We start from the raw sequence: 18,502 nt of genomic DNA, 5'->3' as shown, positions 1-18,502 counted from the left end.
AAAAACAGAAACAAACAAACAAAAACACACAAAAAACCCTTTTAAAGATGACCACCAGGTAAGAACATAAGCAGTAAGAACAGCTTTTTTCCTAACCATCTTCAATTCACCATAAAAAGTATACCAGATACACTTCTGCTGTCCTATGGAAAGTTACTCCATGATTGTTCTGGACTGAATCCTCTCCATTGTGAAATTAAGATAAATTTTGCAGAGATTTTAAAAAGCAGAGGACAGCACTTTGTTGATATAATGTCATGCAATGCAGACAGCTGCTCATGGAAAGAGCATAGTACTTTTGTGTGTAGTTGTCAAAGTTTAAAGACTGCACAAAACCCCCTAAAAATTATAAAAAGTGGCAAAGGAAAAAGTACCACTTTAGTGAATAAATTCTGATACATATCTGAGTTCTTTAGTGACAAATATTTGCAAGTTTAAGTTCTGATTAAGACTACAGAGCATGTACATAAAACACAGACAAGCTAGAGACAAAATCCACAAACTGATGAAGCCAAGAGAAATAGTTGTTTCTTCTCACTATTAAGAATTAGTTACTACCTATTAACTTCACAGAACTCCCCTAAAAGCAATGAGATGCAGAAATTGAGGCTAGTTCAGTTTGCTGTGTTATAAATTGAGAATAGAGCTCAACTCTCAAACTGGACAAAGCGCAGGGCTATAATAAACAATTTAATAACCTGAATTCATTTACAAAATCCTATACGCAACGAAATGGCCTCCAATTTTTCTACTTAAAAGAGTTATGTGATAATGGAAGAATCACACTTCCAGTTCTTGCTGTTTAGACTGCACTGTTTTGACTAGATCTCCACTGACTGTAACAAAGGTCTAGACACCCGTGTGGGTGCAAAATGTATCATCCTCAAGTATCTGCCCTGAAAAAAAAACACTTTTACTGCCCACAGGGTTAGGACATATGGTACAGCTGTTAAGGATCAGGTACCTACTTGCACACACTTGAGCTCAGGGGGGTGTAACTGTGGTTATGGAAATACACCAGTTAATACATGTCTTTACTGACCCTCAGTGCCCTCTCCAACAAATGCAGAACAGGACAGATTAGTGGAATATCCCACTTTTGTAAAGCAATATGTATTTTAGACAAGGAAATGTCCAAGACAGAGTCTAGTGAGATGCCAATAAAATACTTGCTGTACCTAGTGGGGGTGACAAAAGTTAAATGGGTTTCTTGAAACAGTATACAAAATACTAAAGCAGTAATACTAAAGGAATTCACCTGAACTGATCTACAGGTTAATCTGGGAGTACTGCAGTATTCCAACAATGCTTAAAACCAGTAGATTAGTCAACAGTAAGGTTTGTAAGACAGAAAGTAAATTACTGTCCTAATATAAATTTCACCTTACTTTATACAGCCTATCAAAGGACACCATCTGTCACACAAAAGAATAAAGCAGACTGCCATTATTTGGAAGCAACAAAGGAAAATAGCCATTTCACCAAAATATATTGTGAGATGCCTATGAACCAAACATGATGTTGCACAGAAAAATGACTGACACTTCACTTAGGAGTCACACACACTGTTTTAGTCACATGTATTCAAAGAAGCCAATGAAAGCAATCAATCAGGCTCAAAGGATACAATAAGGAAAACACAGGGGACAAAGAGCACATCTGATGAGCAACCTAGGAAACAGTGGCTAGTTGGCCTGTCAAATTAGTAAATACTGTTAAGATACTCAGTTGTTATTTATAAAGAGCAGGTTAACATGCTGGAGAAAATTATTAACCTGATAAACAACTGTCACCAGCAGAATGCATAAACTGACAAGAATATATTTTACTGGAATTATGGAAGAGTCCTATAGTCTTGCTATGGAAACAGCCCTCCTGTAAGAATACATGAACTGTAGTCTTCAAATGTAGCATAATCAGTTTACAGAAGAGGCTACATAACACACATGTCCAGAACTTCAGCGTCACTTCTGGTTTTACCCCAACTATGCTAACTGGGAAAGTGCAGCTCCTAACTCCCCAAATGTTTAGGAAGCCTCTGTTTTTTAACTCATGCATCAAATTCAAGTTCAAATTAATACCTTGTCTTTTATTAAATTTCTTAATGACATTACATTATCATACATGCACAGGCACTATCTGCAAGTCCAAAACAGTTCTGTTCACAATATATTTCGAGATAAGCTTGCAGCAGAGTGGATGCACTATCATAAAAACTGTAATAACCCATTTTAAACTTCCACCCCCTGCATTCTTTTCCCATTTGCTAAAACACAGCGCCCCAAAGATGTTTCAGAACATCCTTGTCTACACTTAAACACAAGCTACACTAAGGACATCACATATGGGACAAACGAGCACTGAACTGCACCCAAGTTTTAAGACCATTATAAACAACAGCAAATCTATGGTTTTCTTACTGATCATATAACTTAAGAAAAACTTTACAAAATCTATGCTAAGAAAGCAGTTTAAAGCCACTAAAATGCATTACAATTAAAAATTAAGAAATGGAGAGTCTTACTAAGAGTTGTGTTCTTACCTTTTCCAGGACTTAGGTTTTGGTCTATAAACACCTTAAGCTCTCCATTGGCTTCAATTAGTCCAGCCTGTTAAAGAAAGCAACTTTTATTAAATTTACAAACACAAATAGCCTTTTATTGGTAAAGATGAAAGGTATCTTACCAGTAGCCTCTACTGCTACCACTCTCATTTTGTCACATCACACTGTGTACTGCTTGGGGTATAGTACTTGTCAAATTTTAAGGTCCTGATTTTATGAACACCATATTCTTTAAGAGCAAGCAGAAAATCAGTTTACACCTACTTTGCTATTTGTGTCCTAAAGCCCTTACAGTGTGTATACACTGTTTTAACAGACAGCTGAACACCCTTCTAACCTGAACCACGGACACCTGCAACTACAATCTTCTCTTTGTAGATACTATTCACCTAATACATAAGGTGAAAACATTACAGCAAAAACAGTACAGGTAGTGGAGAGTGCCTGGGCCATTTTAATTAAGAAAAATACCATTAGTAAGAAATATCTTAAGCTTTTCAATTATTATTTCTTTAAAGATCAGAATACAAACCTCTTAAGTGAAAAAAGCTATAGGGTGACATAAGGTTTACAAAGTCATCACCATCCTTGAGAAACCTCACAATAGTGATTAACTTTCAAATTATTATTAATTTATGAATAGAGAACAGGATGCAGTAATTTCTTTGTATCTGCAGAAAAACAGTTTCAGAAAAAAATTAATCAACACGGGACACACTGTTTCCATTTAGAAATATCAAGTTAGTCAATACCTGCACTTAACCACAGTGTAGCACATGGTGCTCCAGAGGCTGCAAAGTGCTGAGCTGCATTTTGCGCAGCTGCAGGCTACTGACAACCCTGAGCGAGAATCAAGTGCTTTGCTGTCAGTCAGCAGCAAAGCTTTTCCCTTAGAAGACTACCTGAAGAGACCTAGTTGAGATCTGCCAGAAGTTTGGCAAACAAGGAAGCCACTAGATGATGCTGTGGAGCCATTATTATTCAGGTGTATCAGCCCAAGGATTTCTTACCAAAGACAGGGAACTCTAAGAAACAGGAAACTTTCCTCAGTGAATGGGGAGAGAAGATGATGGAGCATAGGAGACAGGCTGGAATTACACAGAAGACAAATTTTGCTAAGGGAGGCATAAGGGGCAGTGGCCTGTAGTCCAGTGAGGACCTGGTCGCACAGAGGAAATAAGTGAGCAGACAATAGAAGTGATGGATAGAATGAAGAGCCTGTGGCAGTTCTGTCCTCCATTCCCCCATCCTAAAAAGTAACACAGTAACACAGTTTTAGGGAGGCTGCAACAACTCTTCAGCTGTTTCGGAACACTGCCCTGTCGTCTTTCCTGCCCACAGCCGGTATCTCCAAGACTCACTCGAACAAATTATGGTTTTAGCACCCTATTCCCAGGCACTAGAACTCTTCATAAGCCTCACTCTTTATCACACTTAACTACATAAATCAGAAAGGCAACAGACAACATCAGACACTTCCAAAGAAAAAGGTATACTCATCAATATTGAGATCAGTCTTGTGTACAGAGGTTATTAGCTACACTACGGCAGCATGACATTCCAGAACACTAAAACCCTGTGGGAAAATATGAAGGAGAATTTTTGGCTAAGTGTTACCTAATACTCCCATTCTACCTAAATTTCATTTAACAGAAGAGTTAAACCAGGGAGGAAGTGCAGTCTCATTATCATAATTTCTTTCAATGTGGTACTTAAGTTTGTGTTCCACAACAGAAGGAGACTTGTACGCAGGACACCTGCAAATTCTTTTTTCCATGAGAATAAAGATTATAAATGAGACTGGGAAAGCATTTAATATATTGTGGTTTTGATCGGAAAACCACCAAGAAAATGGCTACCTTAATCTGAAATATTTTTCTTTTAAGCACATGAATTTAATATCCATTCATTGGTTTAGTACACAAATGCAAACCTGCACCAAGTGCACATCAGTTACAGTGATATTCCAAAACCAAATATTTAAGATGTGATATTCAGCAAATTCGGGTATTAATGCAAATCATTATTTCAGTTATTGGAAAATTAGGCAATTCAGTAATCAAGTACTTATTGGTCCCTTCCATTTCCTATTTTTTTCAAATTAGAACATCTCCTGTAGAATCTTTTCTATTCATTTTAAGTAAATGAACCAACATCATAGTATCAAATAATCTGTCTTCTTCTGCATAATTAAAACATACAGTGAAAAAATATTACCCAAAACAATATGCAGCCCCAAAAACCATAATTTATCTAGCATTACAAAGGCTCAGGTTATTGATACATGCCCTAAACAATGCTTTTGTGTGACTGAAATTACTTAAGTCACTGAAAAAATAGAGAACATTTGGGAAAATACACCACAAGCAATAAAAGAAAATAATTTGGGCAAATTCAGGGAAGAGCAATCACCGAGTAACAAGAAGAATCCCCTCAGGGACCACAGCACTAATGACCAATATACAAGTTGCAGTTCCACTACCTTTCTACCAGTGTCTTACTAAAGGTTCATCTCTAGCAGTTAAAATGGCACGTAAATATTCAACTCATTTGTAAGCACATGCCCAGAAAGACTCCAGGAAAGATACCTGGAATGAATATCACAGCTAAATACCACCTCCAGCTGCTATTATTCATAGTGACAACTCAATTCTAGTGAAAATTCTGTTATTCCAGCCCCAGTATGCTCTTCACTCTCCTGGATACACTTTTAATTCTAAGGTTCGCAAAACTTATCTCTGGTTGAAGGGACAAGTTTTGGTCAAAGAAAACCAAGAAGCAAAACTTCCATCCCATACAGAATTCTGGTGTATTTGTTCTGAAATAGAAACACTAGACAAAACATCTCTCAGTGTGCATTTTGAGAACATTCTCATTATTTTTCAAGCCAGGTTATTTTGGAAGAAGCACCAGGATTACTCTGGGATCTATGTAGCATAGCACCCAAAAGAAAGAAAGAAAATAGAGGAAAACGTGACTTCCATTCGGTATATTATAATCACAGATTCACAATGAACCATAAAAAAGAAAACAAACACAAAACACCACTAAAACCAACTCTCCTCCCCACACCTCACCCCCAAAAAAACCCCACACAGGAAAAAGGATTGGGTTTTCCCCAATGGAAAGGTAACTTTCTGCCAGGAAGGGTTCAGACATCAAGGAAATTCTATTTTCTAATAAGAAAATGCACTTAGTGTTTAGGCCTAATCAAGTTACTCATAACAAGTTATTTGGATTTTCACTATTTTCCTTTGTGTTCTTTTTGCATTGCACAGTTACTTCTTATCTTCTCATGACATTCAGTCTCAAGATGCGTTACATCCTTTGATGGTGATCCTGGGGCTGCTTGAAATAATAATGCTCTTAGTATCTGATTTTGAAAGCTCAGTGAGTGCAATGTCATAATTCAGCAAAGTTTTCCTCTTTGAAGACACACATTGGCTATGTCTACTTCTCTACAAAAAGAAACCCCTGAAATCCTGAACAAGCAACAGATACAGATACAGCCTTCATCCTTCACACACTACAACAAAGGCAACAATGATTTTAAAAAATAGCTTTTGACATCCAACATAGCATCTAAACTGTAATAACTTAATATCTTCCCACAGATCATCAGAAAGGAGGGTAAAGCCCACTGGACAAATTAGTAGATCTGGGAATTTGAACTGTGGAAGCTGTGGTGGAGTGGAGATCCCAACCATCACCGAAGTTTGCTCTCAGCTCTTTGTTCAGAGCTCCTGAGAAAAAGAAATGAACTGAAGGGCTAAACATATAAAAAGTCAACTAAAGTTAGCTTTGGCCTGCTATGAGATCATCGGCAGTCCTAAGGACTGGGAAGTCTATTTCTGTTTTGTTTACAAGTGAAAACTGAAAAGCACTACAAGTGCCCTCAGCCTAAAATCAGTAAACTGGGAAGTATCTTTTTGTTGGGACTGAAGTTAATCAGAAACAAAATTTTCTTAAGATGCAGAGAATTTCAGTTATTGAAAAGTCCTTAGAGATTATGAGAGAATAATTTAGTATCTTACTAGCAAGCTACTATATGCAGTCTCTGAAGTTATGCACTAAAAAATCAACATCCTTACAACAAAAATGTAATTTCTTACAGTTTTCCAGCCTTGCAATTCAATTTGTTAACAAAAACTGGCATCAAATTATTCACTAAACCTTTAAACTAAACAGGAAAATATGCAAGGTGAATTTGGACTAAAGGACAAAGAACCTATAAGAGCAAGAAGTTTATCTGACAAAAACAAGGCTAAATGAGTACATGTGCTACATATATCAGATTTAATCCGAGAGGCACGTTGTCTGACACTACTTCAAATAAGTATGGGGAAGAGAAGGGTGCTATTGTGCCACAGAAATACCTCTTTACCCTGCTTCTAAGTAATGAGCCAATTTTAAGAAAACTACCTGAAAAAGTGCTGAGGAAGAGCAAAAAGGGTAGAGATATATGGAAACAGAGGTACCTGCTACAAGGTTGTTTCTCAGAAAAGAAATATTCAGTTGTTAACAGAAGATTAAGCCCCATAGAGTATGGAGGCACAGGACTGGGCTTGACGAAGACATACAGGTGCCAAAAATACAAGAATGGTTAAAGAATAGGAGTCAGAATGGGACAGTGTGAAATAGAGACTATTTTGGGACTGGCTGGGAAAGACACAAAAAATGAGCTGGAAAATCAGATGGAAGATTGGCAGAATTAGGAGTTGAAGTAGAGAAACTGTGAGTCGCTGAAAAAGTATAGGCAATACAAATGATGAGAACCTAAGAGAGCTTTAATGGAACAATGAGATCAAATCCTGTGAGGAGAAGGGAAGAACATGGAAAGTGGGAAAATGAATACAATCTAAACTACAGCTGAAAGGGGAAATAAGCTGGGACTCAGACAGAGAAGTTCAAAATAAATTAGGAAAGAAGCAGCGACAACAGAATCAGAAAATGGAGGAATTGGGAAAGAAAAGCATTTCCACCCACAGCTTGTCGGAGGCATTTGGTGCTGTTGGGTTGATGGTTGGACTTCTTGGCCTTGGAGGTCTTTTCCAACCGTAACAATTCCACAGTTCCATGACCAGGATGGTGCCTCTGCTGTCTACAGGCATTTGCAAAGCCTACCAGCAAACAACCACCCATCTTGGGCCAAACTGCACCCAACTCGATCCATGATGATCCCCAGGCATTTTAAAGGTGACATGTCTAAAGGCTCCATGCCATGCAATTTTACTATGGGCCACTTTATTGACAATGCAGAGTTCCTTTTTTTGTTTGCCTTATTTCAATATCAGGAAGCAACAGAAAATAAGCAAAGTTACAAAGTGAAACTGGATAAGCTTATAATCAGAAATCTTATTTTAAGACTGCTTAAACAACCTTTATTTTTCTTTCACCCCTATCCATATGCAAATATCATTTATAACAAGATGATAAACTACTTTCCCCATCATCCAGGGACCAGAGCAAATGTGCTATGGGAATGAATTATTCTGCAACTGCAAAAGATTATTTTTATGAGACATCCATTTCATGTTTTGCAAAAATTAAAAGGCAATCAAGATATCAAGTAAAGGAATATTGTAGAAAAGGGCGAAAAGTTCTTAAATTTAAAACATTTGGATTTCATTTTGAAAATTAAGCCAGTGAGAACCATACTGTATAAACAACATAAAAATTTTTGAAGTTGGGCTACAGAAATCTGATTGCTCAAAATTCTCAGATGTGTTGTTTTACTGTTTCAGTAGCCTTTTTCTGAAACAGAGATAATCATATCACATCCTCAGTTCATGGCAGTATCTTCAAGATTAATGTGTCTGCCAACCACTTAGCAATGAGCTAAACTATAGAAATGATCTTTCCAAGAACTACATTTGAATTTGTAGCACCTTAACTAACAATGCATAGTCAAAGCACTAAAATAAAGGTCTGGATACCACAGAATTGTGAAGGCAAAAAGCTAAATACAGGTGAGAAGCTCAGTCAAGCATTGTCGTTCATCTGAAAACAGGCTCTGCTGATCCTGCAGGTAAGCTGGACACTGAGCAATACACAAAATTACACCCCAGGTCTTTTTTGCAGAATATGTCATGACCACTAGCTTCTTGGCTGCTCTTTCTGACAAGAGCAACACATCCAGAATTCAGCAAAAATTAAACTAAAAACTCACTTTGAAGACAAGTCACACGGTGGTCCTGTCTAAGCAGCCAACAGATCAAAAACACCTCAAGAGTCACAAGTCATTCCACGGTATTGTTTCTTACAGTAATTCAATTGCTCAAGTGCTATAACCCCTTCAAAATTTAAAGCTGACGTCCCCAAAACTAACTGTGAAGCTGTAAGAACGAAGCAGAATTGAATACGAGACTCCTAGTGGTGAATATGACATCAAAGCACCGCTTTTCCACTTTTACCACAAAAATTTTGTGGTTTTATTACCATAAAATAATCAGAAAATAAAATAATCATTAGTATCCTCCAGGACTAAACACTCATGTGTGGAGGTACCAGCAGCAGCCACTTCCACAACTACATCCTGCAACCATTCTAGATCTGACCGTAAGAGACTTATTTTTCCAGCCAAACCCAAGACTTTAGAGCAGCTTGTTCACCAGCTGTGTGAACCACAGCTGAAATCAACAAAAAACATTACAAAGGACCTTTCCAGAACCATTTGCCTCACCAACCTCCTTATCAGTGTATTACAAGGCTAGAGTGGCCCACAGTACAACTTTCAACCAAGTCTGTGTAACAAATAATGCAATTCTGGAACACTTAACAAACGTAATGTAACACAAAACAAGTAGCCAGAAGCATTTTTGGGGAACATGGACCACTGTCCATCTTTAAAATCAAGTTGTCTGCTATCTGAGAACTGTCCTCATATAGACAACATTTAGTGAACACTGATCCATTCTTCTTCCCACTCCTAATTAGCCATAATAAATCTCCATTAATAGATACCCACACAATCAAACACAAACATTAAAACAATTGATCCCCAGCGTAATTTAACTTCCAAAATCTGCACTTTTGCTGAGCCTGTTGCCATCACAGTGTAGTTATTCAGTAAAATACTGCAACATACCTATATAAAGCCACTGTCACTAACTGGCACATACAACTAGTAAAGTTTAATTAATAAGCAACACTTACAGACTACAAGAAAATACTTCATTTAGACAAATAAATTGACAATGTGACAGGCAACTTCTTAGTTGCTGTTTCCTGATTTTATAACAAAAAACAACACAGGTGAAAAACAGCTCTGACTGCATATCTGGAATGTATAAAAGAGAGCTTAAAGATCGCTTTCCTCCTGCCTTGTTTGAAAAAAAGCAAATTAAAAAAAATCAGCAACATCCAAAATCCCAAACAGAGATGCCTTTTTAGATGACCTAATTTCGTAATATTATTTGATCATTAGTTTGCAAACTTCTGGACATGTTAGAACTCACTAAAGGCAAACAGAAGTAGATCAAGCTACTGAACTAAAACGATATCAAAGAAGGTGCATGACCACTTGAGATTCTTCGAAGACTTAACTTCTCTAGCCCGCCTCAATGAAAATTCCAGTACATAACCCAAAAATAAACATAAAAGGAGAAATTCATGCTGGTATTTTAAGGAAAGTCTGAAAAATGATTTGAAGACTTCTCAATACTTTCTAGGGATTGAAAGTGCATCACGTAAAAAAATTCAAAATAAAGTGTTTTTCCTACTCCCACTGGGTTGTTGTTTTTAATCCATCCCAAGCTTAACTTTTTTAGCCTTACTCAAGATTGATGTAAAAACATAACACGGAAGTTATTAAAAAGTACAACCTTTGTGGTATTCTGGCAAAAAATTAATACAAAAGCATAGATTTTGACCTTCCACAAAAACAGCAGCCGTATTAATCTATCCAGTAAAACTGTGTGAAGAAGCCAGTTTGCTGTGGGTTTTTTAATTTTTTTAATATTCTTTGAGCAAAATATTTACTAATGCTGTGAAATAAATCCACTAGATTAAGCTACATACCTGAATGTATTCTGAATACTCAACTAAAATAAACCACCAGCGTTAATTCCCACATCTGTACAGCTCTTAAACAGTAATGTTAGATCAGGTGATGAACTTTTTACACTTTTTATGGTGTGTCCTCATATTTCCACATGTTCTTCCATGTGGAAAGCCCATGTGGAAGCCTCAAACATGGGGCTTCCTTTGCAAAACTGGATAGATGTGCCTTATCTACTATTCAGTAAGATTCATTAAAGTACCATAAAAATCTAAAGAGATACAGTAACTTTTCTACAAACCAGGCATCAAGAGAAGAATCCCTCATAAAATAATTCAAGCAAAAGACAACAGCAGAATATAATTTTTAAAAATAAATTAAAAAATCTAATTTTAGAACAAGCAGTTTCAAAGCCAACACTGTCAGTTACCTATGAAACACTAACTCAAGAACAGCTCTCAAGAAAGGTATTTTAGCCTGTGAGAAACTCTAAAGGCTAACACAGTGGTGTGTCAGTTCAAAACATTTTTGAAATTTTTTTTCATTTTCAGGTTCTCTGTGCACAATTTATTTTTTAAACAGCTTGAAGCAGTCCATCCACTAATGGTGAAAAACAAACAATCACAAACAACAGGACTAGATAAGAATATTTCATTTACATGACTCATCTGTTCTGGTAAGTGTAATTTTGGAGATCAGAAGGAACCATACTCATTCCTTTTGTCTAGCCTCTTTCTCTTAGATATTTGCTGTAACACCATGCATTATCCTCAATAACAGATCCAGTTCCTGCAAGTGGTTGTATTAAGAGTACAGAAATTCGGCAGACAATAGACTCCACTGCTCCTGCTACCGCCTTCCTCCACTGAGCACTGGAGAAAAGATCCACAAGCATCTCTTTCCTTATGGATCTCTGAGAGGCCTCAGCAGTTCAGCAGTGACAGAAGTAACTGAGGGGAGAAACATGGTCACCCCACAAGTTGGATCTTCAGCCATGTTACAGAAGCTGGTAATTTAGTGGTGGAAGGTACGTTAACCAATGCTACTAAAAAAAGTATTTATCATCTTAATTTACAGATAATTCTCAACATATAATTGAATATAAAAGTGGCCAGCAAGCAGTGCTCAGTCTTACACTGGGAGCTGGAAAAAAAAAATCTATCAAATTTGTTTCTTGCTACATTAATTCCTTCTACTTCATTCAATCCTGCCTATTGGCTGTACATTTGGCTCCTTCAGCTTCTGCCTGGAAGACGCCACTTTTTTTAAGTAGTGGAAGAGTTCACAGGAGACAAGGCAAACTCAGAGTGATACTGATTAACCAGAAAGAGGAGTTCTGACTAAGATGAAGTTTCTGGAGACTGCCCATATGCAAGGACCAAGAAATTTCCCACACATTGCAAACGTAGGTGTAAAACTGTACCAAAAACCCCTGATCTCAACTTGCCATCCAGACCCTGAAAAGCAATGCAATGATCCCACTCTCAAAGGTACACGAGTCCTTATGATATGGCAACTGCTGTTCTCCTGTCCACATGAATTTTTCTATTGTTTCTTTAAATTGCACAAAGAGTAAAGCCTTTCTAGAAACTAAGATGTCCTGAATTGAAAGTGATATACAACGTCTGCCTGATTCTGTTAGAATTGCTTCTCAGTTTCACACAGTGCTCCTAAATTCAAAAATGGTTGTGCTTATTGCTATTACCAGATCACACTGGAAAATGAGTGCTCCTTTTGCCCTTTTTCTTTACTGCACTTCAGATCCCCTACCCAAAACATAAATTGATATACCCATGGATACTTTAACCTTCACAAGCTAGTATTTCTTTTTACATTGTTTGTCAAGTTACCCAGCTACAGCATTGTGATTATGCACTTAAACTCCACCTGCAGGCTCTTAATTAAGGTGCTACGTATGAATGTATTTTTTTTCCCCCACCTCATAGCTTCCTGACTACTGCTGAGGAAAATCAAACTATTTCACATAAAACCCCAAAATATAAATGAAAAAAAAAATTAAAATCAATGTTTTGCTGCTTATTTTCTCAACTGTACACTCTGAAAAGCATTAGAGAGATACATTTTAAAGTCATACTTCACAGAATTTAGACCTGGATCATATAGTTCATAAACATTATTTTGGTAGCTTGATCACTACTTTTGCAATTCTTTAATATTCTACAAAAACATTTCACTGGGTTTGTCAGTACTCTCCATCACACTCCCCCATTTGTTCAATTATCCAGTAAAGTCTCAGGTCTGCAAATACTTACAAGTATTTGACTTTTCCAGCAGGTCTTATCAAATTATAGGTTTTAAAAAGCGGCATCAGAAGAACTGGAAGGGAGCAACAAAAGGAAAAGTGCTCTACTGCAGCAGGCAGGGAGAAGCATTAAGTAGGAGCGTGTTCTGTTGTGGTGCACTGTCCCCACACCTTCCCCTTCAGCAGGCAGGGCTCCCTGCTCCACTGTCACCACAGCACACTGGCCCAGCAGCACGGGACACCAGCGGGATGCACATCACGCCTGCACTCCCAGGCTGGAGCACTCTGAACATCCCTGGCCATGGAAATGCCACCTGAAGCCCAGACTTAGGATTGCAGCAGCACAGCCACAGTTTAGCCATCTCAGCTCTGCTGAGAAAAAGGGAAGGAAGAGGCAGGAGCAATCATCAACTATGCCATCTTCTTCACCAGTACATCTCACTCACAGTTAGAGCACTTGATGGGTGACATGGCAGAACCACAAGCCATTAATCACAGCAATATTTTCACATCAGAATGTTTAAATTTACAGCAACACAGGTTTTCAGAGACTCAGTGCCCAGAAATTTAGTGATACTGTCTGTATCATGCTTAATTCCATTATTCTGCTTGAAAAAGAACTTGGACTTTGAACAAAAATATGGAAATATCTTCCCTTCTGAAAATTAAAGAAGTATTATACCAATTAACATCTCTATGTTATAGCATTAAATCACAATTCATAGGGCCCATATTCAGACCTAGAAATTTAAAATTTCCCAACACATTACGGTGTCACACTCAGTACACATTCTAGATGTCATGTAATGGTGGGTACAGTCTGCTAAAAGGTAAGCAGTTCATATTTCTTCCCTGAGGCAGGTTTGAAGTATATGTAGATGTTTTTAAGAACAGGTTAGACAATATTCAGTTAAGATTTCATACCCTTTCTAGCTACCCTGTTCCAGTGCTCAAGAACTCTTAAAATTTTATCTAAAACCTGACCTAGATTTTCATTCTTCCAAATTCAGTTTATTACTTCTTTACAAAGATACCAAAAAAGCAACTTCTTTTCCTATCTGTAGCACCTTCTCCTATTTCTTAAGTTTACTGTGAGATAGGTTATTCCTTCGTTTCTTCCTTAACTACGCTCTTCACTAGAATAAACTAGATCTTTCAAAAATAAGGTTTGTTCTTAAATGCTTTACTCTCACTTAGCTCTAGCAGGAAATTCATCTGTATTTCCAGGTGCTAGCAACTCTTCACTTAGCTGATCTCTCTCCCAAAAGCTAATATTAAACAAATGTACTTTAGTATCTCAATTACTTTGAACTATTTCAAACCATCTCCTAGTCTAACACTCCACTTTCGTTTTCTTCCCGCTTATATGGCCTATCATTCCCTGAACTCTGCTATCTGTAATGTACTTGGCCACCCTTATCTCTTCCAGGCAAGCTTTGAGTGACTACGTATGTCTGGTTGCTTTTCCGCACATTAAGATGTTTTTCAGTTAAACTACTAAAATTCCCTAAAAGATTAAATTTTTAAACCACTCACTCATGGGAATTCCCACTATTTGAAAGCTGTAATATTCCACATTAGGTTGCAACCTGCTGTTTAACCAGTGAGTTGTATCATTCTTCATTAGCTTGCATGCCATTGTTTTTTGGGGGTTTTGGGTTTTTTTGAAGGGGAGATATATTCTAATTTGAATACAGGCTAGTATATTGTCTTCTTTTCAATAAGAAAAGATGAAAGCCCAATTATAATAGGCATGAACAATGACTGACATCTTAAAGGCAGAATAAATTGAATTTTTTTTTATTAAGTACTGGAAGGGGTGAAGAGCAAACAAGCTCCATGAGGCAGGTCGCAGAATCAAATCCGCCACCCTTAACGACAGCAGTAATGGAAATCTGTGGTGAAAGTTCCCAAAGCCTGTTTTTACAGACACTAACGGGCATCTTTTGGTAGACAGAGATAAACAATGAACACATATGGAAGATGAACCATCTTCCTTCAAATCTCTGATGCCTTCTTCAACTCAAGAAAGGCAACATTAGTTGACAGCAGTAGGCAACGACAGCCCCGCCATCTGAACAACGCTTGCTGGGTTTTTTCAATCCAATCCAAACCCAAGCTGTTTTAGTGTGCAATATGAATGCACATAATGACAACGGCCCAAGTGCTGTTATTAGCATAGGGAATTCTCAAGATTAATCACTCTGAAAAAATGGCAGCAGATCTGAAGCTGGTTTACACTGTCTACAGGAAAACAGCCTAGGCTTGATGCACAGTATAGATAAAGTTCCACGTATTCATCAATGCCAGCTATTATAAAGCATGACCCCATTTGCTTTTGTTAATAAAAAACATTCTATGCTATAAAAACATTTTATATGCTACAAATATACTTACATCTTTTGCCATGTTACCAAAGACTAAAAACCAGTCGTTTTAAAATCTTGATGGCTGCAGGACACAGGGACAATGCTATTTTCTGGAAAGCAGAAAGCAAAGACAGCACCAGCTATAAAAAAATGAAAGGAGGGAAAGTTTTTACAATTGAAATTATTGACTACTACAAAGTACAATTTAGGTTTCTTTTTGAAAAAAACACGTTTTTAAAAAGGGGAAAGTTTCCCATCACCACCTTTTCGTCCCCTGAGCCCCACGCTCACGTGCGGGGGGCACTCTTTTCCCGACGGCGGGGCTGAGCTGCGCCCCGGCAGCGAGAGCCCTTCCCCCAGCCCGTGCCCGATCCCACGCGAGGCCGGTCCCTGTCCAGCTGCGCCCCTTCCAACACCGAGCGCTGGGCGCGGGCAGCGATCACGGCCTCCTCCTCCCCACCCCCATTTCCAGCAGCAGGCACAAGTAGGCCCCAGGGGCAGCTCCCCCCGGGGCCTTCCAGCCCCGCTTTTCTCCTCCTCCTCGCAGGCGGACGGGCCGCGGCCGCACCGGGCGGCACAGACCGGCGGCCGCCCCTGCGCCTCGGGCACCCCGCGCCCGCCCGCGCCCCCCGACCGGGGCCTCACCGCCCGGGCAGAGCCCAGAGCCCCGCGCCGCCTCCCCCCGGCAGCGAGGGGCCGCGCTAATCGCCTCGGCGGCGGGGGCGCGGGCAAGGGGGGACGCGCCCGGCGGCACCGCCGGCGGCCGCGGGGGGAAGGGGCGGCGGGCGGAGTGCGGGTCCGCGCCGTCCCCATCCCCACCGTGCCCGACCCGCCGCCGGCGGCGCCCCCCGCCGCCGTCCCACGCAACCCCCGGTGCTCCCATCCTCGGGCGCGGGCTGCCCGCACCTGAGCGGCCGAAGGCAGAGAGAGCCGGCTCCATCCCCCGCCACCGCCCCGAGACAGGGACACGGAGCGCGGAGCGGGAGCACCCCCCGCCCGCCGCCGCCGCGCTGCTGCCGCCGCTTCTGCTGCTGCCGCTGCGGAGGCGCCCGACTGCACATGTGCGGCGGCTGCGCGGGCCTGGCGGGAGGGGGCAGGGGCGGGGGGAGGCGGCGGGACACCGACATCGGCAGCCCGGGAACAGGGGAGGGAAGCAAGGAGGGAGGAGAGGGCACCGGCAGGGACCGCCTTCCTCCCCCCGCGCTCCGGGGGAGGGGGTGCAGGGAGAAGAGGCGGCGGGGGAAGAGGGTCTCCCCCGGCGGGCTGTCACTTCCCAGCGCGCCTCTGCCCCCGCCGGCCGCCAGCCCGCCGGGCTCCCGGCCGGTCGCCCCCGCACGCCGCGGCCCCGCACACCTGCCCGGCGCCGCTACCGCCGAGGGGCTGCCCGCGGGAATGGGGACGATGCGGGTAAACGAGCGGGGACGAGCGAACGCAGCCATCCCCCCCTCTTCCCGCGGACCCTGCACCCGCGACCCCGCCACTCTTCCCCGTCTCTTCTTTTTTTCCTTTTATTTTTTTTTTTAATGAAATAAAAAAAAAAAAATTGAAACTTACACTTTTGTGCGTCCCCCTGACGCTGCGCGCTGACGTCACGGGCGCGGCGCGCCTCGCACGGGCACACGCGGAGCGGCCAAGCCAACCCGCCCGCCCGCCGCTCCAAGGCGCGGAGGGAGCCGCGGATGGAGCATGCGCGGGATTTTCGCGCCTTCTTCCGACTCCCCGCCCGCCCGCGGTGCCGAGCGGTGCCCGCGGGCGCGGCCGCGCTGCCGGCGCGGAGCGGGACCCGGCGGGGCAGGGCCGTGCGGTTGCGTTGCCACAACATCCTGCTGCCGGTGCTTCCTCATCGCGTTTTGTCCGGCCGTTACTCGAGCAAAGTTTCGCTTGCAGCGGTCGTTGCTAAAATTAGGGATTTTGTGGTAATCCAAGCCATGGTTTTCCTTGGGGCGATTGCATCTCTTAACCTTGCGCCCAAAACTAAAGCACCTCGGGGCTGTGCAGCCTCTGCGTGCAATGACGACCGCAGGAACAGAGCATGTTAGCGAGGGTTGTGTGAAGTGATTACATCATTGTCCCCTAAATTTTGGGGGAAAAAAACCCAAACAACCCAGAACCTGCAGCGTTGCTGGGGGGCTACAAAGGCAGAGCCCTACAGTGGAAACTGCGGGAAAGCCGGGAAAGCTCAAGAGTCGTGTTGTTTATAGGGGTGGATGCAAGGCTGATTGATGGGGAGGGACTGTACACAGTTCTGCACGTAAGATCAAGCCTGCACGGTGCAAGGCTCCTCATAACGCAATGAAGAGGGGAGCAGGAAGTAAAAGGCTCGTTCTTTCGCTAAAATCATGCTGCTTCCTGGGAAAGAAGACTAGCTGGGAATAGAACACACGACCACAGAACCACTACATTGCAGCAGCTGACATATCCAGCAGAGAGTGCTGGAGAAGATGCATTTAACGAGTCGACGAGATTCGGATTCCCTTTTACACCTTTTTTTTTTTTTTTTTTTTTAAGACATTGAATTATTGTGCTTTACAATAATAATTAAACACTAAGTTCATTTTTTTCCTGATAAATAGCAATCTTCGGAGTTTCTAATAAAGAATACCTCCCCCCCCAACGTGCTGCTCTAGGGTTATTACCCCATTTCTTCATTCCTCTTGATTAAGCTTAGCGGCAGTGGACATCGAAGAAAGAAGGTGATAATGAAAATGTATTTGTAACTCTACAAATTTCTGTTTTTTCAGAAAGCAGCAAAAACTTTCCCACACAAAACCCATAAGCCAGGTGCAGAAAAAAAAATGCTTCCTGAAAGCCATCTCCAGTAGATAGTGCTGCTCTCCACCCTCCAGGTCATATATACTGTGCCTGAGGGTTCAAACCGTCTATGTATCTCACATCCCTATCCACCCACCTCCCGCTCTTTTGTTTTACATTAATTCTAGTAGGAAAAACACTTGCGAGTCAACAGAACAAGCACAAACAAGAAGGAGTGTCCTAGTTTGTTAGAACTTATTTTGATACATACTAACTGCCCAAACACGCCCAACTCTTGGATAGTGTTTGGTTTTTTTCCTTTAGCTGAGGGTTGTTCACAACTAATTTGAAGTATTTGCACCGGCGAAAAAAACTTTCAACACTTCTCTAATCTCTGAGCACACCTTTTTCAGGTATTTTGGAGCTTTAGGATTTCGTTTGTGTCGTAGTGTTGGAAGGCTATTCCACTTCACGGTTCTCGGGGGAGTGCCTCTCTTTTGAGGGTGCACGAAAAGCAGAACAGATCATAACTTTAAACAGCATCAGCGTGGCAGGAC

At 41.2% G+C, this 18,502-nt stretch overlaps 1 protein-coding gene across 7 annotated transcripts in view; it reads right to left on the bottom strand.

The window, feature by feature from the left end:
• TFDP1 (transcription factor Dp-1) overlaps positions 1-16,769 on the bottom strand; it is a 38,233-nt gene extending 21,464 nt beyond the window's left edge. For 2 of the 7 annotated variants that reach the window (XM_015637251.3, XM_015637302.3), the window contains exons 1-3: positions 16,101-16,233; positions 15,223-15,334; positions 2,543-2,609 (exon numbers count right to left, since the gene is read on the bottom strand). In XM_015637251.3, the coding sequence (XP_015492737.1) occupies positions 2,543-2,609; positions 15,223-15,234 (79 nt within the window). In that variant the 5' untranslated portion in view covers positions 15,235-15,334; positions 16,101-16,233. Of the gene's footprint in view, positions 1-2,542; positions 2,610-15,222; positions 15,335-15,457; positions 15,595-16,100; positions 16,236-16,748 lie in introns of those variants that run through there. The other 5 variants (XM_015637262.2, XM_015637283.3, XM_015637272.3 and 2 more) reach the window with 5 other exon arrangements.
• Between the last annotated feature and the right edge of the window lie 1,733 nt (positions 16,770-18,502).

Source organism: Parus major, chromosome 1, assembly GCF_001522545.3.
Source record: "Parus major isolate Abel chromosome 1, Parus_major1.1, whole genome shotgun sequence".
Lineage (NCBI taxonomy): Eukaryota > Metazoa > Chordata > Aves > Passeriformes > Paridae > Parus > Parus major.
This window is presented reverse-complemented; position numbering and strand designations above follow the sequence as displayed.